Source organism: Neurospora tetraspora, assembly GCF_033439725.1.
Source record: "Neurospora tetraspora strain CBS 560.94 chromosome Unknown B0H65scaffold_6, whole genome shotgun sequence".
Classification (NCBI taxonomy): domain Eukaryota; kingdom Fungi; phylum Ascomycota; class Sordariomycetes; order Sordariales; family Sordariaceae; genus Neurospora; species Neurospora tetraspora.
Window position 1 is genome coordinate 1,460,149 of NW_026944388.1, and position 18,240 is coordinate 1,478,388.

Below are 18,240 nucleotides of genomic sequence, written 5' to 3' on the forward strand. Positions count from 1 at the left end.
GCAGGCGTGTGAATGACTCTTTCCCTTCACCTTCGGCCTTCTTCAAATTCTGGGGGCGATCGGATGAGACATCGACTTTTTTTTTCTCGTCTCGGCCTATGATGCAGATTACTGCCGGGTCTAGCGGCCGGCAACAGCCCGTTACCAGGGCATGACTCGAGGCGGGCAAAGGCGGGCAGGCGGGTACCGGGGGTGGTACCTCTACCTCCACGCTGATGCTTCCTCTCCATTCCCCCGCCTTCAGCACTTTCCCTCCGATCGAGGGAGGGACGGGAGACACGCACACACGCCCTCGTACGCGACCACCCACTCACAGCGCTCACTGCCCTCCGATGCAGCTCGCGACGCTCCAGCCAGGGCGAAGACAGGAAGTCACTCCCGAGTCCCGACAACCGAAGCAGAGAGCGAAAGGTGGCCCGAGCTTCTGCGACGGGCGATTCCTGCTTCCACGCGCCCTGGTTGGCTGATTGCGACCAACTCCATCTTTGCACCTCCATCCAATTGCTCCGTCCCGCGAAAGACGCTAGTCCAAAGACGGTATTCAAGTAAACATCAATATCATTCCAGAACCGCGACCAAAAAGCAATCTCGAACACAGCATTCCAACAAACAGCAATACACCGACCAAACATGTATCAGCATTGAACAAAGGACTCGACGGTATTTTTGGCGTATGGCATCCTACAACAATATTTCCCCTTTATCGCTTCAGCTTAATCGCGAGCCTTTTGGTCGTTGCGATATTCGTCGCCAGCATCAAATTCACCACTTTAGCAATTGCTTAACATCATTTTCGCTTCATGGATTATTCCCCGCCAACCTCTCCGCAACCATCATGGCAGTCAACCAAGCGCAGACCACCACATCAAACCGGAACGGCACATGAACAAGCTCAGCCCTGGACAGCGACGAGATGTCACCGCCTACTTCGCCCTCTGCTCGCCCACCTCGGCGCTTTGAAGAAGGAGAAAGCGCGAAAGTCGGGCGTATCCGAGAGTACAGACGACGGAAACGGCCCATCGAACGGAAGTCCAAGTAAGCGACAAGGCCGAGGTGGTTCAAAACAGACAACGTATTCCGGCAAGACATCATCACGAGCGCACTTGACGACGCCTGAAAAACCCCGGCGACAACGGGCTGGCAGAAGGCCTGTTCAAGAAAATGCAGTGCCTACTCCCTACCTTAGGCATACTACGAACAACCATTTAGCATCGTCTCCAGCTCAGCCCGTTTTATTTGCTCCGGCAGAAAGCAGCTCAGCCAGCGACCATGGAGGAAGCGCAAAGTGTATTCACAGAGGATGTAAGGGAGGTCGATGCATGCTGGAGGCGTCGTTAAGGTGTCTTCGTGAAATGGTGGACCCAGAGATGTATTCAATATACGAGTCTGTATTCCGCGCGCTGGATGCCTTGCTCCGAGCTACCTGTCCTCCAGAGTCTCAACCCAGCGGTTCCTCCAAGTCCTTCCTCGCCATGTGCTTGCGGAGAATACCGGATTACATTACAGAGCTTGAATACTGGGAGAAAAAGGACGCCGAGGCAAACAAGACCAAGTCCGTCATACAAGAGTCCAAAGCGTCCTTCGACATATACTCGGAGCTCGAGTCGCTGGGTGCGCTCGGGGGCTGGAAACATCTTCGCATAGTTGTCCGAGCCCATGGCGTCAAAATTATCCAGGGCGCCATCAGGGACGGCTTGGTAGAGGATCGAGTGGCAACTACGCTCATCGGTCTCTGCTGCATGTACCTGCCGTTCGTCGAATCTCAGGATCTTATCAATGTTTTTATTTCGCGTCAGTACCCACCTCCAGATCCCTCCGTGCGTGACGGGCTTACGGTGAAAGCACCTGGGCTATTCCCGCTCTGGGCGTTTGGATTCGGCAATGGGAAGACTAAGCGCTTCATGCTTGGAAAACTGGCTGACCTCTTTGCCGATGGCTCTTTGCCGGCGGAGTGGATGCTTGTCGATGCCTTCAAGACCACGCGCCTTGATGCCATGGCGAAAATGTTCTATGGGGCTGGGCAAGACTGTGTTGATTTCCTTATTACCATGATCAACGTTCTTTCTCCGCTGATGTCAGAAGGAAGACAAAAGAAGAAACCTGCTCCGACTTCTTGTTCTTCCGCTGACATCGCGTCGCCCCAAATGGCAAGAGGAGTCCTGACTGGATTCATGGCAGCGCTGGTACATCAGGTGCTCCGTCACTTAGACGATCCTGACAGGGAAGAGGCCGCACTCACGCAGTCCCAGCGAGCGGTATTCGTCCACCGCGTGCGGTACATCTTCCGCACATACTTACTTCATGCTAGGAAGACGGCGGGCCTTCCATCCCCTGCTGTATATCTTATCAGCCTCTGCGACTTCCTCGCATTCGGTACCGAGTCCTCGGCCTCCACCATTGCTTCAACAGCATGGATAGGGGCAAAAAGCAGCCACCGCAATGACCGTCTGTCTCAACAATACTCGACCACGCTGGCAGTCCTGACCACGATAGTGCATACCTACAGTCGGGAAATTGGGGCGACCAGTGCTCACGCCTACATTCCCCAAGTTTGTGAAAAGATAAAACCGTTACAGGCTCCGGGCAATCTGCCTTACCATCCCTTCGAGAACATCGAAGTAGACGTCGCCTTCGCGGTGGCGTTTGAGACAAACGACCTCCAAGACCTCGCCTACGCTGAGAAGCTATGGGCCCAGAAGAAGTCGGTAAGCTGCCCCCACGCCATGATGAAGGCGAAGCCCTACTACGAAGAGCGCATCCGCCGCAGGAAGGAATCGGAGGGTAAGTCCTTTGCCGGGTTCAAGTGGGACGATGCTCTGAGCGAGTGGGTCACGGTAGACTCCCCTGAGCCGCCCGTGGGAGCAGGCGGAGGTCGAACGACGAGGAGGTCGACAGGGTGTCCACCTATAATGAAGGCCATTCAAAGGTATCCTCCTACTGCTGCGTCCGCATCAACATCCACGTCTGTGCCCAACCCAAGACAGACGCGCGGTACACGCCTGCTACGATCTAGCTCAGCTTCTACTGCAACACCTACCACAGTTGATACCACCGACGATAACATCGACGCGAACGATGACGACGACCTCGAAGACGACGACGCCAGCTCTGAAACAACTACCGCAACATCTCAAACCGACGCCGACGTCGCCTCAGACTCGGACTGGGATTCCGACTTTGAAACATCAAACGTCGTAGGCCCAAACGAAACATACCAGCAGATACCACCACCTCCTCCTCCAAGAACGCAACCCCAACTGCGGCGGCTAACCGGCAAGCGAAAACTAAATCCTCTCGAAACCGAGGTTGAGGACGAGGACACCGAACAAGAAGAGGACTCCAATGAGGATGACAACGACGACGACGACGACGACGACCTCTCCGCTCCTGAGCCGCCGCCGTCTAGAGTTACTGGGCGTCGTCGTCCGCTGGCTAAACGGCCTCGGACGAGGGCTTCATTGGCTGCTGTCACAGCTACTTCTAGTGCTAGTGCTAGTGCCAGCGGCAGTGCTAGCGGCAGCGGTAGTGGTAGCGGTACCAGTGGTGGGAGTACTACTGCTCGCCGGCGATCATCACTCAGGAGATCTGCCGGTAGTAGCAGCGGCAGTGGCAGGGCGGTTCACGGGGGAGAAGAGACATCCGAAGATGAACTTGGTTAGCTTTCGAAAAGGGACAGGATGTGTGTGGATTAATTCTCCATTTTTTTTTTTTTTTTGCTTTACGGTTGGTTTACTTTGCGGAACACGAGAGGTGTTTGGGGGTGTACACAGTCCGTCAAGGATGTGGGATGTTGGATTGCGATCTCCCCGATGAAGAAATAGGGGAAAGCAAGTAAGGAAGGATGGATACCCGATTGCTTTTGCTTAACATTAACATTGGCTGCTTGCTGGATGGATACTGCTCTAGGGCACACATTGACATAACTGGCTAGCTAGCTGCTTGACCTTTGTATAGACGATTTACTCTTGATAAGTAATGTTAGAGTAGATATTGTACTTATTTGAGTATACAAACCAAAAGATTATGGAATTTACTAGCACAGAATCACATCTTCTACCTCGCCTTGTCCTTGCCCATGTCACCTACTCAACTTCCCCCTACTGACGTTTTTCTACATCATTTTTTTCCTTCCTGGCTCCTGTCCCTGCACCACCCCCTCCCGTCGAGACAAGATGAACTTACACATATGAAACATCCCCCCCAACTGCGCTTCGCCTTGCCTTGCCCTTGCCCCTGGTTTACTCTAGTCTCCTCACAACGCACAGACACCGCCGCGCGTATACTTGCCTGAACTCTTCGCTTCGCTTGGGCTTGGGAGTTTGGGCCGGTTGGTTATCTGATGCTGATGCGGCTTGTGTGTGTATTGTATGTGTGTCCGGATCCTCCGTGTCGGTTGAGCTGGCCTGCTGGGTCTGTCGGCCTGCCGGGAAAGGCCGTCGGGTTCTTATCACATCAATCTACAGCGTATCTACCTGATACATACCTACCTACCCTCGAGCTACCCAGGCCTTGGGGGTTCACAAGCCCGAGTATGTACCTCACCCATCTACCCATCTTTCCCCGGTCCGCCCGGTATGTACTATACAAAATTGGGAGATCTCAGTCATACGCATATTATCCCATGTCTCAAGAACGGGTACCCGTCAGTCAGTCCGTCAGTCGTCAACCGAGAACCTGCTCTCTTCTTTTTAAAAAGACTTTAAAAGATGGTCCGTCGTGTCACGTGGTACGTACACAACCATTTATTAGGCAACCAAGGGGGGGGGGGGAGAAAACATTCCAAATTACCTATACTGCGAGCCTATGACGGTCTAGACTCCAAGAGAAGATCTAGCTAGGTACGTATTTTGTTTGACGCTGATCCCAGGAACAAGATTAGATTGCTGCTCTTGCTGGCTGCAAGATGGGACGATGGAGGTATGCGTGCTCGGCATACTCTACGGTGCTTAATTGAGCCTCTCGTGCCTCACTCAGTTCAGCGACCTCGCGGGTTCAGGCTCGGGTTTGGGCTCGGGGGTGCTTTCACAAACAACAGTAATGGTGTATGGGTTTCATCAAGTGTGTCGTTCAGTTTTGATGACGCCGCATGGCATGGTTGTTGTTGAGGCTCTATCTTTCCTTTTCCTCTGTCCATTGTTTCCATTGTTTGTGATCGGGAGAGAAAGTGATAGTGACAACTGACCCGGTGAAAATGGCAATGACGAGCGACCGAGGTTCGAACCGGGCCGTTTCGACGAGCCGCGCAGGCTAGACAAGCAAGGCCAGATGAGACGGGATGGGAGACGATCTTATCTACCGCCAGGGGTTCGTCTCAAACTCAAACTCCCAACTTGGCGATAAAATTTCGATGATGTTGATCCAAGAGGACAAGGACAAGGTTAGGTTTGATCAGGGTGGAAAATGGAAAGAGAAAAGTGTTTTATAAAACACTACTACCATAAGCCCACCAGTCCTGAGCTTGGATTTTCGGAGAGTGAAGTGACGGGAAGTGACCCTATGTATTGGCTATCCGGGGGTCTGTTTCGATACACGCTTGGCTTCGCAACGGCGGTACGAGCAAGACGGGGGAGGGAGATTACGAATACCTTCGACGACCTCGTGTAGAATTGGATGCTACTACTCGGCGGTTGAAGACCCTAGAGGCCACACGGCGATAACCTCCTCTTCGAGGTCTTGGGTTGCAAAGCAGATCCACAAAGATGCTCCGTTTCTCGTTCCCCGGCGAGCCCGGCAACCGGTAGACGAGCCCGGGATAAAAGGGGAGGAGGGTACGGGTTTCTTGGTAGCATTGGAGTCCATCAAGGTGGAAGCCTCTGGTCGCAACTGTGATTGTTTGGGATGCGTTACAGGGTTTGCCGCACATGGCCGTTGCTCGGCTGATGGATGTGTGGATGATATGCGTGTCAATGGGGAGGATGATGAGTATGTAAGATGTTTGCACAGCGTCGGTGATTCCTGCGAGAAAAGATTGTGTGGGCGGTGGCTTCTATCAAACCGAATTCTCTGCAGTTTGTCGGCAACGAGGTGTTGTTGTTCACTTGACAACCGGAGCAAAAGAGACGTGATGAGATGACACAGAGAACAACTGCCCGAGACCTGCTCGCTCCATGTGGAGATCTCGGCTCTTCCTTCCGTTGGCTGATGGTGATTTAGAGGTCATTTCAGCTGACGTGCGCTTGTTTGGGAACATGGCAGCTTCTGGCCGGGAGGGCTGATGGTTGGATTTTGGGATAACCTTGCGAAGGGGATCTCAGCGACCTCAGGGGGGCGTTGTAGAGGCTGTTTCAGATGTGGCCAATTGGCTCCGCAGAGTCCAGTGAAGTGGAAGCGCACGGGCCAACCCCACCTTTCTTCGGAGGGAGTTCCCGTTCGTCTCTTTTCCAGTTTTCTCTTTTTTTTTGCCGACCATCCAGACCGTCACATGTGGAAGAGTGTTTGTAACCCGGACGTCGTTATTTTCAGCGCTGTGACCCGGCGGTGGAGAGAGCATCACTCGCAGCACTGCAGCCGCCACAATGCAGGGACACCCGATCCCAAATTGTTAGGCCAGGAGGAGGCGAGGAGGGCTAGGTGGTCATAGCTTTGAATCCTGCCCGGCGTACTGTGTAGACTCCGCTGAATACGACAGACGACATGGATAACTCGGAGGCAGAACTGAAAAACTTCGGACGAGCCACTTCCGCGGCACCTCGTGGAGATGGACTGATCGTGGGGAATATTCCATGTGATTAGAAACACCAAACGGAGATCCTATGTGAGTTGTGACGGTAGTCTGGTTGAGTCTGGGGTTTTTAGGGCGGTAGTTGGCGGTACGTCAGAATGGATGCCGTTGGAATTCTCTAATCCACAACCACTTGCTGGATCGCAGTGACGGCGCTTTGTGACGGATGTGCATGCCACACGACATCTGATGTCTCCCCTTGCGTGGAGAGATCTGAATTACCTTGAGCACAGGCTGGAATGTCGTCAGCAGGAAGAAATAGAAACGCAGTTGCAACACTATTAGGAGGATCTGACCAACACCACTATTTCGCTATTTACTACCCCCATCGTTTGGAAGCTAGACACACATCCCGATGTGCATGAGAGGCGTCTGGCAAGTCCCGTTGTACGCCCTCGTTGTGACTCTGTTGATGCAGCGCATTAACCAGGGGCAACGACATAACCACAACCACAACATGCAGGAGTGAAAACACAAACGGAAACCACAAGACGCCTTCTTTTTGGTGGAGGGCCATGAAGAGGTACTTACAACTGGTACACAACCCGAGGCACACAGGCGCATGAATAAAAGGTACCTATGGTCAGGGATTGGACGAGGGCATGGCCCCCTCCCCTGGTCTCACCTTCCGCCAAGTCCATCTTCTCAAGTTCCATTTGGACGATCGCGCCGGCGATAAACCCACCCCACAAAACCCACTCTTGGAACCTACCACGCCTCGAGCACGCCTGCCAGTCACACCCTCCTTCTCGAACCCATCTGTGCCATTCTCTCTCATTTTACTGTGTATGCCCAGGAGACCCCCTTCTCACTTTTCCATCTCTTGTCATCCAATTTTCCTCCCTCCACTCCCTTCCCCAACTCCTGGGTTCCGTCATCTTTTTTTCATCCACAAAAGGCCCCATCCCTCGTGCCAGTCGCAACTTGACTGTCACCTGGCTGTCAACAATCTTGGCCTTTTTTTCTTCGCCCTCCTTCTTTTCGACCGTCACTCATCCATCATTCCTTCCTTGTCAGTGTTGATCGTTGACCGAACACGCCTACTTTCACTACGCGCCTTCGAAAGGATCCCTTCTTTCCAAATCTTACCCCGGAGGCTCAACCGTCAAACCGAACTCGGCAATAGAAACACTCACCAAACCCCAACCCGGTCACCCTTCTTCAACTCATCAGTCCCACGCTGGCGACCCAGGGACAGGACGTCACTATCATTAGACCTTCACTCGACACGCCCTTACGACACTCATATACCCGCGCTGGACTCGGGCAACCTTGGGGTCGTATATCAAACATTCATTCGTCAAGAGCCATATCGACCATCTAGACATCTACCTATGCTTTAGGACCGTTACACCAAAAAGACGCTCTCAGGTGTCAGTCACTTGTATCACAACATCAACAACAACTTCCGGAAACGAACAAAAAGAAAGGATAAACCAAAATGTCAGCTCAACCACAAGGAAACGCAACAGCGGGGGCTCAAGGGGCGCAGGCAGGAGCAGCTCAGCATGCTGCGGGGAGTAAAGCTGCTGCAGGTGGAGGTGGAGCTGCCGAAGGTCCGGATGAAGCCGCCATTATCAACGACATGCTCTCGGGATATCTACTTCTTGTCCTGGGGTGTATCTCCGTTGTTCTGATCATCTGGAGACTCAGCACAGGCCTCAGCAAATACGTACGACATGTTTCGTGCCTCACCAACGATACACAGAAATACTTTGCCAGGGCAGGCGCCAAGTGGACGTGGTTCAAGAAGAATATCCAGTACTCACCCATTCTCAGCAAGAGGCACAACCGCGAGTTCCAGCTCAGCTCGGCCATCAACGTTGGAACTCTCCCCACCCGCCTTCAACTCGTCTTCCTCCTCGGCTACTTCTCCACCAATGTCGCTTTCTGTGTTATGGGGATCGACTTTTCGAAGCCAGTGGGCGCGTCGGCCACTGTGTTCATCAATCGTACTGGAACCCTCGCTGTCGCCAACATGATCCCCCTGTTCCTCATGGCTGGCCGGAATAACCCCCTCATCAACCTTTTGGGTATCTCGTTCGATACGTTCAACCTCCTTCACCGATGGTTGGGCCGTATTGTGGCTGGGGAGGCTCTTGCTCACACCCTGGGCTACCTTTACCGTTCAGCTGCTTCCAAGGGCTGGGCTGTGGCTTTCCAGGGTATCTTCAAGAGCAACATGCTCATCTACGGTTTCGTGGTATGTAAACACTATATCTTGATGATTCGTATTTGAAGTACAGTAACTAACATCCCTCCTAGGCAACCGCTGCTTTTGTCACCATCGCCATTCAAGCGACCAGCGTTTTCAGGCACGCCTTTTACGAGATCTTCAAGATTTTGCACATCGCATTGGCCATTGCCTCCGTCGTCGGCTTGTACTACCATCTCGGACCGACGGGCTTACCGCAGATCAAGTACCTCTACCCTGTCATGGTCTTGTGGGCCTTTGACCGTACTGCTCGCTTCCTTCGGGTGGCGTACTACAACTTTGGATCTGGCGGCGGAAAGGCTCTGGTTGAGGCTCTCCCTGGCGGTGCCACGCGAGTCACTGTGACTGTGGCGCGCCCCTGGTTTTTCAAGCCCGGTCAACACGCTTATCTTTACTTGCCATCCGTCAGCCTCTGGCAATCTCACCCGTTTTCCGTCGCGTGGAGCGAAGAGGCGGACTCGCCCAACGGCGAAAAGCTTCCCATGGACCGCCGCGACGTCCTCGCCATGAAGAAGACGACCGTTTCTTTCATCATCCGTGGTCGCACGGGCATGACTGGCAACTTGTATGAAAAGGCTGCTTCATGCATCGACGGCAGGATGGTGACGAGGTGCCTTGTTGAGGGCCCCTATGGAGGCATGCACCAGATGCACTCGTACGGCACCGTCATGCTCTTTGCCGGCGGCGTTGGCATCACACAGGCGGTGCCTCACGTCCGTGATTTGGTTATTGCCTACAGCAATGGCATGGCGGCTACCCGCAAGATTATCTTGGTCTGGACTATCCAGAGCCCCGAGCATTTGGAGTGGATCCGCCCCTGGATGACCGAGGTCTTGGGTATGGAGAAGCGCCGTGAGGTGCTCCGTATCATGCTCTTCGTCAGCAGGCCGCGCTCGACAAAAGAGATTCACAGCCCAAGCTCAACAGTGCAGATGTTCCCGGGTAGGCCGAACATCGACATGCTACTAGCAAGGGAAATGGAGGACCAGGTGGGCCACATGGGCGTCTCGGTGTGTGGCCCTGGTGCGCTCAGTGACGAGGTTCGTCGCTCTGTCAGGAACAAGCAATACAACGGTGCTATTGATTTCGTCGAGGAGGCATTTTCTTGGTAAAATTAGAGGATTCCGTTGGAATTGGCATCAGGCAGAAGGCTTGAGGTTATGAGATATGAACTCACATTTATGCTATTTGAAGAAACTTGTTCAGCCCGTCTTGTTGTACATCTCATGGCTGGTCTCTGGGACAAGCTTTCATCGCGCGGACATTTTCCCATTTTGTCATACATCACTGTCATTTCCGCTTTGCGAAATGTACAATGAACATTCTTGTACATGAGGTTCCCATTCCCTCTTTTTTATCTGGGTGGTTGTGTCGGTAGGCAAAAGATAGCATAGCATTCACTTGTTTGAAATGACTATATCACAAGAAGACGTACCCAAAGTTATGATGCCGTGATCAATGCCTGTTCTAAATGATGGCAGTTCATTAGTTATCCCCTTTCGAGCCAAATGTAAACAAAGGTGATAACTGGGAAAAGGGGACGAAGCCCCTGCCAGTGACAAACACTACACTAACCATTGGATTTGCGTATATCAGTACGTGTGAATAATTTCCCATCGCTCCCATTTCTTGTCAAACGCAAAAATCTTTGTTTTTTCCAAGAAGTAGTGTTCGAATGCTTCGCTTGACGCCCAATTAATTTTTATATAGGAGTCACGAGGGCTTCGTTCAGTCCGGTAGTTATTCATAGGAATCCAAGATCAAGCTGCAGCTCACACCTTCAAACAATCGGAAACCTTCGATCTGAAGTGGACGATGATTTATGTACAGCATAGACATACAGTACGAGCACGTATCCGGCATGTTGTACGCATTCGCTGCATTATAGACAGTACAGCGGCCTGCTGCCAACCATAACAGACAAAGACTGGACTGTCTACGCCAGGCATGCTTGCCAGGTGTAGGTGGGAGGATCACCATACGACGGGACGCCGAGCGGGTGCTACCATCCATTCAACGAAAGGCAACCGCAACCGTACTGCATACCTCTAGCAGTGTCGTCACTTTGAAGCAAGTGCAGCCACATACACTGGCAGGTGACAGCATTCCCTACCTTCCCGAGTCATGCCTCCATTGCGGGCACTTAAACACGACTTTCCCAGCTTGCTCTTGCCTAAGGTATTCAGCTCTGGGTCGCACGGTTTCTCATCCTTCCTTCTCACCATCTCTTACAGGTCAACAGACCTGCCTATTTTGGACCTCATATCTGACAATTCGTTGCCCAAAAGTAAGTGACACCTTCCGTTCTGTGTGTTTGACAGACGGACTCTTTGTTTGGTCAACTCGTCCGGCTTACACATCGGTTGACAGAGCAACCAAAGTAAGCCAATCTAGGCTCCGCTCAACGACGTCAGTGGTCGTTTTATCACAAGGGTACCTCTACACTAGTTGTATACTACCTAACCGCAAACGTTCGTCCTCTTATCGCTCCGCTTGTTAGTCGTTGGCTTCGCCGCCGTCGGACAGACAACCCCGACAACAGCACCGTTCATCAGACCAAACCAATCGGTCGATCATTGATTACCATTCATCGTATTGATTCATCCCATCCGTCGTTTCGCATTCTTGTGAATTGCCCTTCCGTTTATCCCTTTTGCAACTGCTGCTCGCTCGCAAAGCAATAACGAACACTCATCATTTTGTATGTGAACTCTATAGATGATCGAAAGCGAACCCCGCGGCTTTGGCAGGAGAGCTGAGCGAATCGTACCGGAACTGGAAGTTCACCATCAGCAGCATCAACCTCAAGAGCAGAACGCCGAAGCCCAAGACCAGCAGCAGGTCCAGCAGCAACTTCAGCGACTCGACATCAGCGACAACACCGACGAAAGTAACAACGCCCGGGCAGCACCTGAGCCGGCGGCACCAGCATCAGCGGAGGAGGACGCCGGAGTCATCCGTGTCAGCGTCACCACTACGACCACCGTCAGCGAGGCGGCCTCAGGAGCGACACCCGCTTCCAACAGCAACAACAGCAACTTCACGAACTACAGGAACTACAGAAACTACAGGAACACCACCACAAACAACGCTGCCAACGATACTACCACCAACAACAACAGCAACATGGGTCTCGCCTACAACGTCTACCTCAACAGCGGCAAGATTTACGGATGCAGGAACTGCAAGACCCATTTAGCTAATCATGAGGATATTATCAGCCGTGTAAGTCACCTTCCCTTCCGTTCCCTTCCGTTCGGCCCTTTCTACCCTCTTTCCCATCTCTTCCCCTTCCCCTTCCCTTTTCCCCTTACACTCTCCCCCTTACCCGCTTATCTTCTTTCATTCCACTAACCCTTCCCTTCCCACCAAAAACAGAACTTTAGGGGCCAACACGGCAAAGCCTACCTCTTCAACTCGGTCGTCAACGTCGAGACGGGCGACGCCGGCGAGCGTAATATGACGACGGGCCGCCACGTCGTTCGGGACATCTACTGCCGCCAGTGCAAGGAGGTGGTGGGGTGGAAGTACGATAAAGCCTACGAGCCTAGCGAGAAGTACAAGGAGGGCAAGTTCATTTTGGAGGCTGAGTTGCTTGCCAATGTTAACTAGGTTCACCTGTCGGGATCTTGGGGTTCGATACATACTGGGTGAGGGTGATGAGGCGAGATGGATAGGAGGGGACTGGAGAGTCGGATGGTACAGGACGACAGACCGATGGATGAGATTACGATATGACACTACACGACTTTACATGATACGATACGGCAGGAATAACAGGACGACAGCGGAATGGACGACTACCTGCAACAGAACTACCTCTAGGGCAGGATCATGGCAGCGAGGCAGCAGGGCGCAGGCAGGGCGCAGGGCGAGCACAGTCAAGCTTATATGCACGGCCCGGAGTTTCAAGAGCTAAACGGAATATGCGCATCATGTACGGTAAGTAAGGGGTGGAGAAATTATTAGGGTTGTTATTGACTTTCGGTTGTAAATCAACACTTTCGAACACTTTCCCTCTCTCCAGGCTTGGTGAAACATGTTCGTGGTCTCAAGAAGTGAGAGTCCTAGAACGAGTAGAATGCGAGAGCGTTGAGCCTGTGCTTGAAGGACATGTGTGTTCGATCCATCTCTTTGTTGCAGGATGTCCCATCTGCTTTGTTATCTGCATGCACTCGAAACCATGACCCAGACCATCTTTCAGCCGAGACACAATCATCTCCATGTCTAACATAGCCAGATCATCAATGATCCACATGCTACCCCCAACTTCGCATCCGCAAGTCATAGACATGTCGCGGGAAGTAGAGTATCAACATGTCTTGTTCATTTGCCTGAAAGGTGATGTATGATACATCACCTGTATATGTGTATATATGCTATCGCTGCAGAAGTGAACCCCCATCGTGACCCTTTGTCATCTGTCCGAAACCAACCTATTGAACGCCTTACGTCCCTAACCTCACCCACCACCTGATATCGACCCTGACCATCGAGCAGCATGTCCTATGACAAGTGACACTAGTGATACCCGTCTTACCCAAACTGAGAAGTCAAACTAAATACCCAAAAAGACTACATAAAACCAGTACAGACTATGTCCCTGTTTACCGTTCATATAACACCGTGTATGAATGTTACAGTATCCCACCCTATAGTCCAGTTCACCTAGTTATGTTCAATAGGCTCCTCAGGCAACAACTCCTCCACCTGGCTGACGCGGAGGAATTCGAACGGCGGCTCGACGATGCCGTTGAACAGGAAAGTAAAGTAGACGAGCAGGCCGAAGCCGACGACTTGGAGCCACTTGAACGTCTCCCAGCCGAGGCCGAGCGAGACGATCCAGATGAAGAGCGTGCGGCACGTGTCGATGGTGGAGCGGGAGGTGGCGCTCACGCTGCGGGTTACGGAGAGACCGAAGAAGTTGAAGCCACTGTAAGAAGAAATCAGTGTTAGGGTGCTGTTCTGTTTGGAGAGGTTGGGGGGAGGAAAGGAGGGCATATGGACGTGAATGAAACTCACCCAATGCTAATCATAATCAAAATGCTCGAGATGAAGACAGACTTGTACTCCCAAAACTGCCTCCACCCCTCAACCATATCGAACGGTCCATACCGACCTGCCTCGGTCCGGCCAATGGCAAAGTGCAAGATCACCATGCCCAAGAGCGTGACCGTAAAGCCAAAGAGGCCCTCCCACCCGACAACACGGATTGGCTCGATCGTGGACCGCTCCAGGATGTACTCCTCCAGCACAAACTGCGTAGCAGTAAAGATCTGTGCGCCCGCAATCATCAACACGCCAATGATCACCTTGAGGGCGTCGGCGCCCACATCCGCAACCGCAGTCGCACTAGGATGTTTCTGATCCGGCTGAATCGCACCAGCCAGTCCCACGAGCGCCACGCCGACCATGACTCCCACCAGCGACAGCCACTGGAAGGCGTACAGCTTGCGGCGCAAGAAAACGACGCTGAAGACGCCGACGAAGAGCACCAGGGCGCCGCGCGTCATCTGGTAGATGGAGGCCGCCACGAGCAGCAGGCCGGCGTTCATGAGGGTGGTGCCGCAGATGTCGCAGATGGCGGGGAGCGAGAGCAGCACGACGCGCCAGCCGCGGAGGATCGAGGGGCCGTCGTACTTGGAAGATGCGGGCGAGTCGGTGAGAGGGGTGTGGGAGCGGATGCTGGCGTCGTCGGGGATGGTGGTATCCTCGTCATCGGCCGCCCGGTTGTTGATGCGCTCGTAGGTGGTGGATTTGGAAACGTAGCGGCTCCAGAGAGACATGATGCCTACGACGAGCCAACAGCCCATCTCGCCGACGAACATCTGGAGGGTCTGGATGACGGGCTGCTCGAAGTGCTTCCGCTTAAGCGGGTCGGGGTCGTCGCAGTTGCGAACGCATTGGTTGTCCTATACATACAACAACAAAGAACGGATCATGGTCAGCAATCGATCTATGATAGGGACATACAGTACTTTGAGCTGCAAGATTCCTTCCTTACCTGGTACTTGGTCAAGAGCGTATTGCACACTCCTGTAAGCAACATCATTCCCACCAGGAAGGGGATGATGGCCCGGGCGGGTATTATCGAAGTCATCGTGTCGGTGGCTCTCTCTCCCTTCAACTCAGGTTTGGTGAATTGTTGTGTCCGGGAGAAAGTTTGAACTGGCGAAGCTTAAGGAAGGAATGGAAAGGTCGAAGTCAACCTACGGACGGATGACCGGTTGACGGAGGGATGATCGGGGAGACGGGAGGTTGATCAAGTGATATGATGCCAGGACTGATAACGATATCGGTAACCTTCCCTCTTGGACGATCAGTGGCGCTAAAATATGCCGCTACTGCGCGTGCTGGCTAGCTGCCTCCTTCGGTTTGCTTGAGGTTGGGAATGATGCGATGCGGTTTCCGATAAACCTGATCGCGGTCGTGATGCGGTTCTGCGTGAACGTGTTTCTGTGAAACACTTGGATTGGTTCTATATGCTTGAAAAGAACACCTTCGTGGTTGGTCTTGAATTCCGAGAGAGTACGAGTCAATCCGTCCGTCCTTTTCTTTGTTTGTGGACGGTTGCCATGTCAGGGCGAACAGAAGGTCGGGTCGGGTGGGTGACAAACGTGGAGTGGAGCGGTGCGCTGGGAGGGTGCGGGTGCCAAGGCTGACGTCCTCAGCGGACATTTAGACTGCGGCACTTGCGGCACCCCAGATAAACGCCCGCCGATCATTTCCACAGCGGATATCCACAGGGCCTCAGTGGTGAAACGCCCGGGCGGAACAGAGGCGGGGACACGCCTTGAGGTTGGTCGCTGTGGCTTGAATAGGCCGGAAGAGGTCATCAAGGTGTTCTCCTCCGTGAATCTCGAATCTCAAGCCACAATGCCCCAACCCCTTGCTGCTTTACATGCTCAACTGACTATGTATGGTGCATCCAATAACAGAATGATTACGTAGGAATATCTACGTATATGATTGTCATGTGTTTGGGGCCGTGCTGAGGGCAGGGAATATTCGCGGACAGCCTGAAGAGAGAGAGACAGATCCAGATATTCACCGCCTCACTTTCTGACCTTGTTCATGCAGTGCCTGGAACTGTGAGATGCCCGTGGCGATCTCTGCTCGCGAGTTCCATATGGCTCTTCATACATATTACTAGCCGTAACTACCTATCGTGTTCTGTTTTCCATGTCATCTTCTCACAAAGAAGGGGTATCCCATACAACATAACAATGTTCCCTATCCTTTCCCAAACTCCCGTCATAACAACCTCCTGGGTTGCTGCGAAACTTATTCCTCCGAATAACGCCTGGTCCCAAAACCCAAATGCCGAATGCCTCTGCCAAGAACTCCCTATTTCTCAGGATCGCTTTGCTTCTTCTTCTTGGGCTTCTTGTCGCCGATGTTGTTGTAGTGCAAAATGCCCAACTCCTTATCCTGCGCCAGCTTCTGCAAATCTCGCTCACTGCAGGGAACACCTTCGATCCTCTTCACCTTTCTTCCCTCAAAGAACATAACCAGCCCACCGACCATAGCGATGATACAGCCGACAGCCACCAGAAATCCCGTTGACCAACTCGGGCGGTCATACCGGTTCATACCCCACATGATGCCACACAGACCGACCTGAGCCAAGGTATTGAGAACCATGCACCAGATCATAAAGTCCATCTTCCAAACCTTGGTGGCCGGCGCTCGAACGCCCGTCAAGGGAGCGTTGGGCATCTTCTCCTGCGGGATAGGAACGCACTGCTTGGGGACATCAGCCGGGAGGTTGTCCGGTCCGATATCCGGAGACAGCTCCTCCGTGCCCGGGAGACGGAACCAGCTGCGATGAATCCCAGCGAGCCTGAGGAGGCCTTCCTGCTGCCCCTTGATCCGGTACTTCATCAGAAGCCACAGATCCCGGAAGCGCCATGGCGCCAGTCCGAACGCAGTGACGCAGAACAGTCCCGTGAGGACTTGCGAGTCCCACTCAACCCATTTCCGCCTAGGCGAGTTGATGTCGTTGCATGTCGGATGGCACATGGCCGGCGCGGCGTTGCAGATCAGAAGGAATAGCATGCCACCCCAGGCTACCACGTTAAGACCGTAGAATGTCCAGAAGGCTCCCATCGGTGTCGTGAAGAACTTCCAGAACGAGGCGAGCCCTTGCTTTGTGGACTCCTGCCAGGAGTACTTGGGTGGGAAGTGGTAGCCATTGTCGAAAGGCCGTGTGTAATCTGTCTCTTCTGCGACGCGTTCTGCGGGCACTGCTAAGGTGACATCATCTGATGATAATCGAGCAGGCTTCATGGTGTCGGTTTGCTGTGAGACTTGGCGGCTTGCGAGTGACTGTCCTGATGTGACTGGTTTCAAGTTCTCCGTATTTCGGTCATTGTGAGGAGATAGATTGTCGTTGGGGTGGGTTAGGCCCTCGGCTGCGGCATGGTTGCTTTGAACCATCGCAACTTCTTTGAGGAAGTCGTTAATCGAAGGGAGCTGTTGGCGGCCGTGGTTATTGAAGCGTGGCGGGGGTTGATTAAGGATTATGTACTTGGTATTCGTAAATGGGCAAACAACTAATGCTTGGTTATAATGCAAACAGGTAGAAGGTAAGATGAGAAAGAAGATGGTAGGGGATGGATCGGAGACGGATTATATTCTACTGTCTCAAAGTAAACGAGAGACAGTCATTGTGAGCACGGTTGATGGGGAAGGAGGAGGATGAGGAAGGGGAAAAAATGAAGGGGCGGCCGAGAGGTCAAAGGGTCCGATAGCAATCGTCGTCACAGAACCAACTTGCACCCTTTCAAAGGGCACGGTAAGTACCTCCGGCTGCAACTGACGACACAGGAGGGTCACCTCACTTGCACAGGACGCACCGACTACCCGCGTCCATGCAACTGCTCAAGTGGCAGAAAAGGAAGCGAGGAAGTCGACACAACAAAACCGCCTGAGGTAACGGCGGCTGGGGGGCGAGTGACGGGCCAGACCTCAACCTTAACTGCCACTACGTAGCAGCCAGAGCCCAGGAACCTGCCGAGCAGACACTCAGCCCCGTCGTCACACCCATCCTCCAAAAACCCAGAAAGACCTGCCCAACAGAAATGTCTTGGACCCTCATTTCATTGGTGAACCTTTCCCGTTGTAATCTCGGCCTGCTCACTGGGAGCTGGTGGAACGAAGCTGGCTTGACGGGATCAAACACCGGCCGACGTAGCGGTGATGTCATGCCGCATGTGTCTGTAAAGCTTCAGATCACAGACTGACTCGGAAAAAGCGTTGGAATTTGTCGTGTCGACGGGAGGTGATGTGAAGATGATATGGG

The 18,240-nt window shown here is 53.0% G+C and overlaps 8 protein-coding genes across 8 annotated transcripts; 5 read left to right on the forward strand and 3 right to left on the reverse strand.

Annotated features, from left to right (window-relative positions):
• Positions 1-504: 504 nt before the first annotated feature.
• B0H65DRAFT_472184 (uncharacterized protein) lies at positions 505-3,715 on the forward strand. Its single transcript, XM_062827133.1, has one exon. The coding sequence runs from the start codon at positions 801-803 to the stop codon at positions 3,657-3,659; it is 2,859 nt and encodes a 952-aa protein (XP_062679322.1). The 5' UTR covers positions 505-800; the 3' UTR covers positions 3,660-3,715.
• A 342-nt stretch (positions 3,716-4,057) lies between these two features.
• On the forward strand, positions 4,058-4,891 carry B0H65DRAFT_257525 (uncharacterized protein). Its single transcript, XM_062822571.1, has one exon. It carries the CDS (start codon positions 4,340-4,342, stop codon positions 4,805-4,807), a length of 468 nt encoding a protein of 155 aa, XP_062679323.1. The 5' UTR covers positions 4,058-4,339; the 3' UTR covers positions 4,808-4,891.
• Positions 4,892-7,023: 2,132 nt separating this feature from the next.
• Positions 7,024-7,294, reverse strand: B0H65DRAFT_472188 (uncharacterized protein; the record flags this gene model as incomplete). The annotated part of the gene is made up of 1 exon (XM_062827134.1): positions 7,024-7,294. A coding segment is annotated over one exon (234 nt), but the record flags the coding sequence as incomplete, so codon positions are not given.
• B0H65DRAFT_257547 (uncharacterized protein) lies at positions 7,024-8,155 on the forward strand. The gene has a single exon (XM_062822572.1). The coding sequence runs from the start codon at positions 7,324-7,326 to the stop codon at positions 8,062-8,064; it is 741 nt and encodes a 246-aa protein (XP_062679325.1). The 5' UTR covers positions 7,024-7,323; the 3' UTR covers positions 8,065-8,155.
• A 7-nt stretch (positions 8,156-8,162) lies between these two features.
• B0H65DRAFT_432070 (ferric reductase like transmembrane component-domain-containing protein) lies at positions 8,163-10,048 on the forward strand (the record flags this gene model as incomplete). Its single annotated transcript, XM_062824976.1, has 2 exons — positions 8,163-8,924; positions 8,987-10,048. The coding sequence occupies 2 exons, from the start codon at positions 8,163-8,165 to the stop codon at positions 10,046-10,048; spliced, it is 1,824 nt and encodes a 607-aa protein (XP_062679326.1).
• A 1,606-nt stretch (positions 10,049-11,654) lies between these two features.
• Positions 11,655-12,548, forward strand: B0H65DRAFT_510529 (yippee zinc-binding/DNA-binding /Mis18, centromere assembly-domain-containing protein; the record flags this gene model as incomplete). The annotated part of the gene is made up of 2 exons (XM_062828407.1): positions 11,655-12,161; positions 12,315-12,548. The coding sequence occupies 2 exons, from the start codon at positions 11,655-11,657 to the stop codon at positions 12,546-12,548; spliced, it is 741 nt and encodes a 246-aa protein (XP_062679327.1).
• A 692-nt stretch (positions 12,549-13,240) lies between these two features.
• Positions 13,241-15,226, reverse strand: B0H65DRAFT_257657 (uncharacterized protein). Its single transcript, XM_062822573.1, has 3 exons — positions 14,941-15,226; positions 13,959-14,848; positions 13,241-13,869 (listed from the first exon to the last, which is right to left on the reverse strand). The coding sequence occupies exons 1-3, from the start codon at positions 15,034-15,036 to the stop codon at positions 13,605-13,607; spliced, it is 1,251 nt and encodes a 416-aa protein (XP_062679328.1). The 5' UTR covers positions 15,037-15,226; the 3' UTR covers positions 13,241-13,604.
• A 621-nt stretch (positions 15,227-15,847) lies between these two features.
• On the reverse strand, positions 15,848-17,770 carry B0H65DRAFT_257681 (uncharacterized protein). Its single transcript, XM_062822575.1, has one exon. It carries the CDS (start codon positions 17,373-17,375, stop codon positions 16,284-16,286), a length of 1,092 nt encoding a protein of 363 aa, XP_062679329.1. The 5' UTR covers positions 17,376-17,770; the 3' UTR covers positions 15,848-16,283.
• Between the last annotated feature and the right edge of the window lie 470 nt (positions 17,771-18,240).

What these genes read in the sequence shown, in the direction of transcription:
- B0H65DRAFT_472184 (XM_062827133.1), top strand. Translation starts at nt 801, where the DNA reads ATGGATTATTCCCCGCCAACCTCTCCGCAACCATCATGGCAGTCAACC.
- B0H65DRAFT_257525 (XM_062822571.1), top strand. Translation starts at nt 4,340, where the DNA reads ATGCTGATGCGGCTTGTGTGTGTATTGTATGTGTGTCCGGATCCTCCG.
- B0H65DRAFT_257547 (XM_062822572.1), top strand. Translation starts at nt 7,324, where the DNA reads ATGGCCCCCTCCCCTGGTCTCACCTTCCGCCAAGTCCATCTTCTCAAG.
- B0H65DRAFT_257657 (XM_062822573.1), bottom strand. Translation starts at nt 15,036, where the DNA reads ATGACTTCGATAATACCCGCCCGGGCCATCATCCCCTTCCTGGTGGGA. An exon ending in CGCTCTTGACCAAGTACCAG is followed by an intron (nt 14,849 to 14,940) that starts GTAAGGAAGGAA and finishes TTGTATGTATAG; the next exon opens with GACAACCAATGCGTTCGCAA. An exon ending in TTGATTATGATTAGCATTGG is followed by an intron (nt 13,870 to 13,958) that starts GTGAGTTTCATT and finishes TTCTTCTTACAG; the next exon opens with TGGCTTCAACTTCTTCGGTC.
- B0H65DRAFT_257681 (XM_062822575.1), bottom strand. Translation starts at nt 17,375, where the DNA reads ATGGTTCAAAGCAACCATGCCGCAGCCGAGGGCCTAACCCACCCCAAC.